The 11,695-nt window shown below is 48.8% G+C and overlaps 1 protein-coding gene across 1 annotated transcript in view; it reads right to left on the bottom strand.

Moving 5' to 3' along the window:
• The window catches only part of LOC119385815 (probable serine carboxypeptidase CPVL), a 43,882-nt gene extending 38,666 nt beyond the window's left edge, over positions 1 to 5,216 (bottom strand). The window contains exons 1-2 of the mRNA XM_037653194.1: positions 5,176 to 5,216; positions 1,678 to 1,725 (exon numbers count right to left, since the gene is read on the bottom strand). Of these exons, the coding sequence (XP_037509122.1) occupies positions 1,678 to 1,725; positions 5,176 to 5,216 (89 nt within the window). The remainder of the gene's footprint in view (positions 1 to 1,677; positions 1,726 to 5,175) is intronic.
• Between the last annotated feature and the right edge of the window lie 6,479 nt (positions 5,217 to 11,695).

The following is an 11,695-nucleotide window of genomic DNA, read 5'->3' on the forward strand; positions in this document are numbered from 1 at the left end:
CGGGACGATTGGCCCGATGGGCGCTTACCTTGCAGCGCTACGACTATGTCATCGAGTACAAGAAGGGTAGCACTAACACAGTTGCTGACGCACTTTCACGTGCACCTTTGTCTATTGAACCCCAGGTCGAGCCGGAAACAGTGTGTGCGGTTACGACACCAGCTGTGACAATGCAGTCACGTTGTGGTACTTTGGTGAGTAAACAGGAGCTCCTTGCAGCACAGCAGGGCGATGGCCTTTGTCGTAAGGTGTCAGAAAAGCTAGCGGCTCGTGATTCAACTGACACCGGAAGCGACGAGGAGACCGACTGCTACCTGCTCGGAGGAGGAGGCCTCTTGTTCCGGTACTTTCCTCAGGTTGACGATGGTAGTGTGGAGTCACCGTTTCGAGTTGTCATTCCTCGCAAACTTCGCAATTTTTTCATAAAGTACCATGACAGTGCTTTAGCTGGTCACTCTTCAGGGCAGAAGACTTACGAGAAGCTGTGTCGTACGGTAACCTGGCCAGGGTTGAAAAAGGATGTGTTACGCTACACGCGTTCCTGTTCAGTGTGTCAAAAGGCGAAACCACGTGGCGGTTTACCATTAGGAACAATGCAGTCAGTTGAGAGTACATCGCCATGGTAGATTGTTGCATGTGACGTAATGGGCCCGTTTCCCATGAGTCCGCGGCGAAACCAGTATCTGCTTGTTGTGACGGACCATTTCACGAAATGGGTTGAATTGTTTCCTTTGCGCAAGCTCACTTCGCAGAAAGTATGGGACTGCCTTCTCGAAACCTTCACGAGGTTCGGATTCCCTGCCCAGCTGATCACGGACAACGCGACGTACTCCACCAGCAAGGTGTTCACGGATTCCTGTGACGCCTTGGGAATTCGTCACAAGCGCACGTCTGTGTATCACCCGCAAGCCAACATGACGGAACGGGTAAACCGAAATCTGAAATCTATGCTTGTCGCGCATACTGAGCGTCATAAAGACTGGGATCTGAAACTGGCAGAAATAGCGTTCGCAACTAGGACGACAGTTAATCGCTCAACAGGTTTCACTCCTGCTCAACTTAACCTGGGCAAAGAATTGAGCTTTCCGCAGGACAGTGCTTTGACATGTGCAACCGCTTCTTCAAGGCCTTATTCAAAGTTTGCAGGGGACCTGAGACCAGGGGCGTAGCCAGAAATTTTTTTCGGGGGGGGGGGGGGGGGGGTTCAACCATACTTTATGTATGTTCGTGCGTGCGTTTGTATGTGTGCTTGTATATATACGCAAGCAAAACTGAAAAATTTCGGGGGGGGGGGGTTTGAACCCCCCCCCCCCCCCTTGGCTACGCCCCTGCCTGAGACAGAGGCTGACCGACGCGGTACAACAAGCCAGACAGCACCTCGATGTGTCCCGAATGGAACAGGCAGGACAGTGTGACAAGCGTCGACAAAACGTTAGCTTTGAGGTTGGGGACTTGGTGTTGAAGCGGACACACTCGCTCAGCGACGCCTCGAAAGGTTTTGCCGCTTCCTTAGCTAACAGGTGGGACGGACCGTATAGAATCACCCAGAAATCCAGGCTCTCGTACATGCTGAAAGATTGCTTAACTAATCAAGCGTGTGGCCCTATTCATGTCTCAGATCTGAAACCATTTTATGCACGGCAAGACGCAGCAGCTGATGATCCAGATATGCCTCACCAGGGCTTGGCCACCCAGTCACCCACGCCACTAAGCAAGTGGTACAACCTGCGTCCCCGGTGACGGACAAGAGGGGTTTGCGAAAATGACTCATTCCCTTTACTTGTACTTTTTTCCAGTTCCGTTTTTCCACGAATTTGGAGGGAGGAGGAAGCATTCATAGGCCTTCCCAAAGTACTTTAATGTCCCGTTCGCCTTGTTATGCGTTGAATGCACATAATTTTGTTGGTGGCGAGAAGGAAATGTTTACTGGTTTTCATTGTCCTCGCTATGCTTTAGGGTCCCTGCAGCGGGCCTTTCCGGACCATCCTCCGGTCCCCACCACGTCACCTTGAGTGGGGGGATGTGTGGGAACCACGCCCACCGGCTATCGCGAGGTAGCGCCACGTGCTACGCAGAGGTAGGGTGCCTTGATGCCTGCGCGGGGAGAGTATTTCGGCCGCGCGTTAAAAAAGTGCGGCCGGTGCGGCCCTCTGGCGGGGGTCTGGCCGTTGCCAGGCGAGCGAGACCGGCGAGACGGAGACGCGTAGACGCGGTGGCTCCGGCCGTCGTATCGATAGTATGCGCTCCTCTTCTGCGGTAGTGTTATGTTATTTCGGCAGAGTAAAAAGCTGGGCTTGGTGTTCCTGACTACTGTGCGATGGAGTTAGGAGAGGCCAGGATAGACGCACATCATTATCTTTGTTTATTGCTAGCGTGCATGCTTGTTGACATCCGACCGTCAGTTCGTACGTGTTGCATATCGTGCTTTAATTGTGGTGTTAATTCTAATGCGGCCGGATCGCTCGCACTGAGCTTACAAGAGTGCCCCCTACCTCTAGGCCGCACACCTTGATTTAACAGCACTAACATTGTTTCATTTCGTTGTTGCTGCAAGTATAAATTCTGAGTGAACAAAGCAGTACAAAAGCGTGCACTGTCGGCGCAGAGCATTACGACGTTCGGCGACGAGTATGGCGAGTACGAACAAGGTTCTGTCTTCGGGAGAAGAAGCGGCGCGGCGGGAAATATGATGGGAATTCGCTAGAGCATATGGGCCCAACGATGACGGGCCGACCCCGAGTTTCGAGTGAGAGAGGCGTGTCGCCGCAACTGCACGACAAAACTCGTCGGGAAGAGAGACGTCGGCCGCCCAGCAACGAAGGGAATCCGATCCTGACTTGCGAGTGGCCAAAGCAGGAGCTCACGGACCGTTTAGCGGCGTCATATTATCGTCGCTGTATCGACAGCTAAAATAATACTTAGTAAAAAACGCACCCCAAAGCCAAGGAAAAGGCACCAGCTCCGCAGTTTCATCAGTCTTCGCGACGCCAAGTCAGTGAAGCTGTGCTAAATTTTACCCTTGAATGTTGCATTTGTGCGCCGTGACGTGCAGCTCATGCAGTCACTGCTTCATCGCAATGCCCACTGAATACTTTGTAATACCAAAGGAAACATGGCACTGCCGCAGAACCCAACGACGGTCGGAGTGCCGCCGCGGCCGCGTCTTCGTCGTCTAGGCAACCGCGACCGCAGCGCGCGGAGCAGCTCTGTGACTTTTTTAACGCGCGGCCGAAGCACTCTCCCGCCTGCGCGCTCCGCTGAGGGTGAGGACAGGCGCGTCGTCTGCTACGACGGCCGCCATTGCGAATCCCGCCGCCGCTCGGCAGCATGCGAAACGCGCTACACAAAGCGCTTGCGGTGCGCGGATACGTCCCGAAATAAGTGCACGCTAGTGAGCTTTCTCTTTTTCTTTTCTTTTTTGAAGCTTGGGCAGCTTTTATTGCTGTTGTTGCCTAAATGTTATTAAGGAAACATGTAATTCATGTAAGCTGACGGCCTGTGTGTGTGTATGCGCTAGAGGTAGACGTAGACTCCGTTATGTTGAAAACCAATCCTCTTCCTTACGCCGGAAACGACAAAGTCTAAAGCCTTACTTATTTTCTCGTAAGCTCTGCATTCCAGATACACAAACAATCGTTTAAAGTATTTGTATACATGTCAGCAGCAGCAGCAGTATATGTATCTGAACACACACAATTTAGTGTTGCCAAGCTACCCAAGCGCGATTAAGGTGGCTCATTTTGCTAAGTTTGCAAACAATTACTCGTTTATTATAAATGGCAGCATACATATTGTACACAGAATAAAGGGCCGAGGGGCAGTATGGTGCGATTATCCTGCTAAAATGAAACGAAAGCTTCTTTATCATTATTATTTCTTGCTCACAATCTGTAGCCGCTACTGTATCGGCACTCGAGTTGCACCTTGAGTCCTTATCAAAACGATGAATACGTTGTTGAGTAGTATGCCGTAAAACTTTGCATGCGCGCAGTATCAGTGCGTTTTTTCCTTCTTGTTTTTGTATCTGCAGTTTCTTTTTCTGTATCTGCAGGTTTTCTCTCATGCCCAATTGCATGCACATAATATTGAGTGTTCCCCGCAGGGGCGTCTGCGAGAGCAGGCGTTTGGTGTGTAGCGACACCACGGACCCGAGCTAACGGGGGGGTTTCGACCCCCTCCCACGCCTAGCCGTGCGTGGCATCGCCGTGTCCGGGGAAAAGGGGATCCTGGGGGTTGAGTCGATGCCGGGTGATTGGACCTTTAAGGCCCCCCGGCAGAGGCAACACACCCCTTTGGCCCCGGCTTCACGTAGACGGCACCCCTGGGCTGACCCACCCAGGGGAAATCGGCAGTCGCCTTTTCCCGTTTTTCTCTCCCTACATCTTCGTCTTTCTCTCTTACTTTTAATCTTTCCTGTCTACTCCTCTCTTCCAATTTCTTGCAATCTTCCTGGCGGCAAGGGTTAACCTTGTGTATGTGCTCTACCTTGAGCATAATATATTTGGTTATAGTGGTAATGTACGGCTGGTGCCTGCAGCACTATAAGATCTGCAGCATCCCCTAGTTGGGCTCCGTGGTGGGTGGCCGCCATTACTGCCGAAGTACATTATGCAAGTATGGAAACTCCTGCATTTCCCCGACTCCTTGATCGTCACCCTCAGAAGAGGGTGCGCACCGATGAAATACTAAACATCTTTTCCAAACCCAAAGAGACCTTTCCCCGATTTCATGTAGTTCACAGCGAAACAGCTGACAAACCAGCCAGAACTCTCTCTCCCTTTGTTGTCGCAAAAGGCTTAACTGACACCCTTGGCCCGGGCTATAGGGTAACAAAAATGGCGAGCGGAGACCTCCTCCTAGAGATCCGTGATAGCGAACAGCACACCAGACTGAACAAGCTTGTGACATTCGGAGAAACTCCTGTAACAGTCTCAGCACATCGTTCTATGAACACAGCACGCGGAGTCGTGTCTGACTCAGATCTTATCTACCTGTCTGAAGCCGAGCTCCTCGAAGGCTGGAAGGGCCAAAATGTTACGAACGTACAGCGCATAGTCATCCGACGGGAAAATAAACAAATCCCTACAAAACACCTGATACTAACCTTCAATTCCAGCGACTTGCCACAAACCATAGAAACTGGGTACACAAGAACACCAGTCAGACCCTACATACCAAACCCTCGCCGATGCTTTCAGTGTCAAAGGTTCGGCCATGGCTCTCGAAGCTGCCGTGGTCGACTCACCTGCGCAAAATGCGGAGCTCAAGCCACGACTCTGACAATTGCGTCGCTGCACCTCACTGTGTGAACTGTGACGGTGCACACGCCGCATACTCCCGATCATGTCCAAACTGGAAAAAGGAAAAAGAAATTATCAGTCTAAAAGTCCGCGAGAACATCTCCTTCAGAGAAGCTCGCAAAAGGTGTTCGCCATTCCACACTAACACCTATGCTGATGCGGCGCGCAAGGGGGCAGCACCGCACCAGCCTCTGCCTCACCAACGACCCGCTAGCAGCGAGCCGTTGGCTATGGCACCCGCCCCCGTGGTGGCAGTAGCTAAGGCTGCTCCACCCACTCAGCCACAGAGCCTCGCGACTCCAGGGTCGTCGAGTCTCAAGACTTCGCCTCGTCAGGCGAGGTCTCCAACACGAACAAAAGGCCCGCGCCCGCGGGCATCCAGTGCCTCCCAGGAAGTAATGGATACAACTCCGGCACTTCCTGGGCCGAAGGACCGGCGCGGCTCTCAGGACCGCGCCAGGAAAGCCAAAAAACCCGTAACGGGGCCGGATGACGGTCCTGCTACATAAGTACCAAGCTTTTTTAATCCGTACACACAGCACTATTTTATATCCAATATGAAGACAGAAATCTTACAGTGGAACGTGAGAGGTCTTCTGAGAAACCTCGATGACGTTCAGGAACTCATCCATAAGCATGCTCCAAAAGTGCTGTGTGTACAGGAAACCCACCTCAAATCAAAACACACAAACTTCCTTCGCCAATACACTGCCTTCCGTAAAGACCGCGATGATGCTCTGGCATCGTCTGGTGGAGTAGCGATTATAGTGGTAAAAATATAGCGTGTCAACAGCTACATCTACAAACCCCTCTCGAAGCAGTGGCTGTTAGAGCGGTACTTTTGAATAGGCTTCTTTCCATTTGCTCTATTTACATTCCCCCACACCATAAGCTTCAAAACAGGAATTTCAATCTCTAATAGATCAGCTACCAGAACCATACATTATTCTTGGAGACTTCAATGCACACAGCACACTATGGGGTGACTCCCGATGCGATGCACGAGGTCGTTTGGTGGAGCAGTTTCTGTCCAGCTCCGGCGCTTGTCTATTGAAAAAAAAGAACCTACATACTATCATCTGGCAAATAAAACATATTCTTCCATAGATCTAAGCATTGTCTCTCCAACTCTTCTACCTGATCTGAAATGGCATGTAATTAAAACCCGTACGGGAGCGACCACTTCCCGATAGCTTTGCAAACATCGGAATCCATGAACATACCCCTCAGTCCCCTCGATGGAAGGTCGACTCAGCGAACTGGGAGCAGTTCCTAAATGAAACTCTGTTAAAATGGGTGAAATACGTGGTTAAGTATAGACGGTGCTGTTGAGTAATCACCGCATTTCTTATCGCTGCCGCATCTAGGTGTATCCCTAAAACAAATGGATCATCCTGCAAACGCCGTGTACCATGGTGGAACAACGAGTGCCGGAGCGCCCGTAAGAATCAAAACAAAGCATGGGGCTTGCTCCGCGATTCTCCTACTGCAGAAATTTAGGTCAACTTTAAACAAATAAAGTCTCAAGGAAGGAGAACGCGCCGACAGGCTAGAAGAGAGAGCTGGCAAGCATTTATATCAAGCATCAATTCCTATACAGACGAGGCAAAGGTGTGGAATAGAGTGAACAGAATAAGAGGCCGCCAACCACACTCACTACCACTGGTAAACACTGAAGGAGACACCTTAGAAGACCAGGCAAATTTTCTGGGCGTACATTTTGAACATATATCTAGTTCGTCGAACTATTCAGAGACATTTCAAACATATAAAACACGAATAGAACAACTGCCAATAGAAAGAAAAGGTACAAACAGCGAGCATATAACCGACCATTCGTCCTTGCAGAGCTTCAGGCATCCCTTAACTGTTGTAAAACATCTGCCCCCGGTTCTGACCGCATAGTATATGAATGTTACAACATTTGCACCCAGAAAACCAGAAAACACTCCTTTGTCTTTACAACACAATATGGTCTTCAGGCCTTATTCCGTCTGCTTGGAAAGAAGCTATTGTTATCCCCATCCTCAAGAGGAAAGAACCCTTCTTTGGCAAATAGTTACAGGCCCATAGCATTGACGAGACTGTCTCTGCAAACTCTTTGAAAAAAATGGTAAACCGGCGCCTTCTTCATTACCTTGAAAGCAACAATCTTTTAGACCTCCTCAATGTGGTTTCAGGGAAGGTAGATCCACAACAAATCACCTTGTCCGCATAGAGGCGATCATACGGGATGCCTTTATACACAAGCAGTTTTTCTTGTCACGTGTTCTTAGACATGGAGAAGCATACGACACCACGTGGCGTTTCGGCATTTTCGTGATCTCTCGGCATGAGTGTCCGCGGCAACTTGCTAAACACTATTGAGAGTTATCTGTCCGACAGGACATTTCGCGTAAGAGTAGGTGATGCGCTGTCACGACCATTCACGCAGGAGACAGGTGTTACCTCAGGGTGGTGTGCTGAGCTGCACTCTTTTTATCATAAAATGAACTCCTTGGGCACTGTGTACCCCGCACACTTCTTTTACTCCGTCTACGTGGACGATGTGCAACTTGGTTTTAAGTCGTGCATATCGCTATCTGCGAGAGGCAAGTGCAGCTTGCTCTGACAAGGTATCCAAGTGGGCAGATGCTAACGGATTTAAGTTAAATCCCCAAAAAAGTACCTGTATTCTGTTCTCAAGGAAGAGAGGGAGTCATTACCAGACCCTAGCATAGAGATCAGTGGCGAACGACTATCAGTGAGCTCTGAGCATAAATTCCTTGGCATCATATTAGACTCAAAACTAACATTTATCGCGCACCTCAAACACATAAAAGCAAAATGTCTGAAAGCAATGAACGTTCTCAAACTTTTGGCGCGTACAGCGTGGGGCAGTGACAGACGATGCCTTCTGAGCTTGTATAAGAGTCTCGTAGGCTCACGCCTTGACTATGGAGCTGTAGTATACCAGTCTGCCTCACCCAGCTCCCTAAAAATGTTAGACCCCGTTCACAACCTTGGTATCCGCCTTGCAACCGGTGCCTTCAGAACTAGCCCAGTAGAGAGTCTTTACGTTGAATCGGATGAGTGGCCTCTCTATCTCCAGAGAACCTACTCCAGCCTCAAATACTTCCTGAAGGTAAATGCATACCCCCAACACCCATGTTATAAAGTCGTTAATGATACCACATGTACCACCCTCTATCAGAATCGCCGAACGGCCCGGGAGCCCTTCTCACTCCGTGTGAGGAGCCTCTGCCATCTCATGGATGTTGGCCTTCTAGAACATCGTCTCATGGCTCCTGCAAACGCGTTAGCACCGTGGCTCTGGCAAGTTCTTGATTGTGACACATCTTTTATTGAGGTGACGAAACATGCACCACAGGCACACATCACAATGCATTTTCTTGAACTTCAGAGTAAGTATTCCTGCTCGGAGTTCTACACAGATGCGTCAAGGTCACAAACTGGTGTATCTTATGCAGCTCTTGGCACTAACTTCTCTGAATCCAACGTGATGGATGCGGAAACAACTATCTTCACTGCTGAAGCTTATGCAGTACTATCAGCTGTAAAGCACATCACTAAAACAAAAATAGAGAAGGCCGTAATCTTCACCGACTCCCTTAGTGTGGTCAAAGCTTTAAAGTGTCTCCGGAAAAGTAAAAATCCTGTAATAAATAATCTTTATTCCGCCCTGTGTGACATGTGACAGCATACATGCATACATGTCATGTCAACCAGCATGTCAAGTATGCTGGGTACCTGGACACAGAGTATCAAAGGGAATATCCTTGCCGATGAACTGCGGGAATGGCGGTAACAAGAGCGCGCAACCACTCTTTAGTCTCCCGGCAATAGACGTGAAGCATTTATAAGGAAAAGGCTAAGGAATTACTGGCAGCAACAATGGACAAAGAAATCCACACAACTACACACAATTAGCTCCCACATAGGTAACTGGCTACCAGTGTCAAAAAACACGGAGAACAGAAGTTAGGTTTTGCCGCCTAAGGATTGGTCACACGTATAGCACACACAGCTACCTGCTGACCGACACTGAACCACCTACCTGCGAAAAATGCGGCAAGTCTCTCACTGTTTCTTCATGTCCTCTTGGAATGCCATGAGTCGGAGACATACAGAAAAAGTATTTTCCATTGCCATGCCGCCAGCATCTGCCGTTACATCCTGCAATGTTATCGGGAATGAGCCGCGTTTCAAAAACAGAGTCACTTTTAGCATTTCTCATGAACTTAAATTTTTTTCGAGTCATCTACGCAGGAGACAGCAGCGCGACCTCCTGAAGAGGGTTGTTGCTGCAGCAGTTTAAAGGGAAGCACCTACTCTCTAGCCCTTGCGCGCAAGGACCTAGCTGCGGTATCCGGTCGCCACGGCATAATTTTATGAACCCCATTATGACCATCTGCCATGACAGCCCATAATCATCGACCACCTCACGCGCCAATTGTCATATTTTTAATCGTCTATATCTTCTACGCTTGGATAAAGCTTTTTATTTTAGGCCACTTTACAGCCCCCTTACATAACCCATCGTACTCCATTGTTCATAGCGCTGGCGCCTCTTTGGCCACACTTGGCCCTTGCGCCAATAAACACCATCATCAACCAATCTAATATTGAGTGTTTCCAATACTGTTTTTACACTTTGTGCGGCAGATGCACGGCGTCGGTATTTGTCTCTTTTATTGATGATAATATCTGGGGTTTTACTTGCCAGAACCATATGATTATGAGGTACGCCGTAGTGGAGGGCTCCATGAATTTTGACCATCTGGTGTTCTTTAACCTGCATTGACATCGCACTGTACACGGGCCTCTAGCATTTCGCCTCGACCTAAATGCGACCGCCGCGGCCGGGATTGAACCCGTGACTTTCGGGTTAGCAGCCGAGCTCCGTCACCACCATACCACCGTGGCGGACGTATTTTTAAAGCGAAAGCCCTAAATGCCTCATCAAACGCGAAATTTGACCGTCGGCGTCCCGCGTCTACGGCGTCAGCATACCAGGACGTTGAGGACGAGGGATGCAAAAAATCATCGTCACGTGATGTCACCATATGACGTCATCATGGCTTCACAAATTTTGGCGTGACGTCATATGATGCCGTTATCACATGACATCGTAGCTTGGTCAAAAGTGGGCAGATCACGGAGGCAGTGCAAAACCAGGTGAGGTGCCTCCGATCTTGGAGGCAATGCAAAACCACGCTTTGTGCGCAAAAAACTGAGAAGAAGATGGCTTTTGCTTCGGAGCCGTCTTAAGCGAACGCATAAGGGAGCCTGTGAAATTTTATTTCATTAACTGGTTTTCCATGACGTACTCACTGTACAACTTGACTTTGTTTCTCGTATTTTTTTACTGACATAGCGTGTCTACTGTAAACAATGCTTCCCCGTCTTCTTGTTGTTTTCATGCGTCTTCTTTGTATAGACGCTTCGCGAGAACTGTTTGTATGCGCATTCCTGTATGAGCCTTCAGGGCTTATATTATTAATAAATAAGTTATGCTTGCTCAAAGAAATAAGATACTGAATGTGTGTGTGTGTGTGTGTGTGTGTGTGTGCGTGTGTGTGTGTGTGTGTGTGTGTGTGTGTGCGCGCGCGCGCGCGCGCGCGCGTTAATATCCATTGCACAGGCCATTTATTTGTGCGCATTAATGCTGCGCTGACAGAAGCAATTACACAAATAAAACGCAAATTACACAATAAAACACAACTGCCACTAGTCGATTCACAGTGATCGTAAATATTAAAAAGCAGAACTGCGTAATTATTTAAGACAGGGCGAAATGTAACCTTGAAACACGGAAACAGGGAAGGATAAAAAACATTTAACTGCACACATACATACATGGGCATCAGACCAGCACAGAAGGCGTACTTGAAATACGGAAAGGAATATAAAAACACGAACCCCCGTGGTTTTTACTATGGTGCTTGACTGGTGACCCGAAGGTTGCGGGATCGAATCCCGGCCGCAGCGGCCCCATTTCGATGGAGGTGAAATGACAGAGGCCCGCGTACTTAGATTTAAGTGCACCTTAAAGAACAACAGATGGTCAAAATTCGGTAGCCTTTCACTATATACGCGCCTCTCATAATCATATCAGGGTTCTTGGGACGTAAATTCTCACAAATAATTATTATTAGGAAAAAGAAGGATCTGATCTGCAGGCAAACACGCATATATATTCCATGATACATTTCAAATCACAAAAATAGCGAAAGCAAAAAATCAAAGGCAGATACAGGACCAACCAAGTGCAGTAAAGAACGTTTGCGAAGAAAAATGCAGGATTCATGCACACGTGAACCAAAGAATTTTAAGCATGTAGCTGATACCAGTGTGTCCATTTATTGCGCAAGGCTAACACCGGTAGAAGTTAT

Source organism: Rhipicephalus sanguineus, chromosome 3 (genome assembly GCF_013339695.2).
Source record: "Rhipicephalus sanguineus isolate Rsan-2018 chromosome 3, BIME_Rsan_1.4, whole genome shotgun sequence".
NCBI classification, from domain to species: Eukaryota; Metazoa; Arthropoda; class Arachnida; order Ixodida; family Ixodidae; genus Rhipicephalus; species Rhipicephalus sanguineus.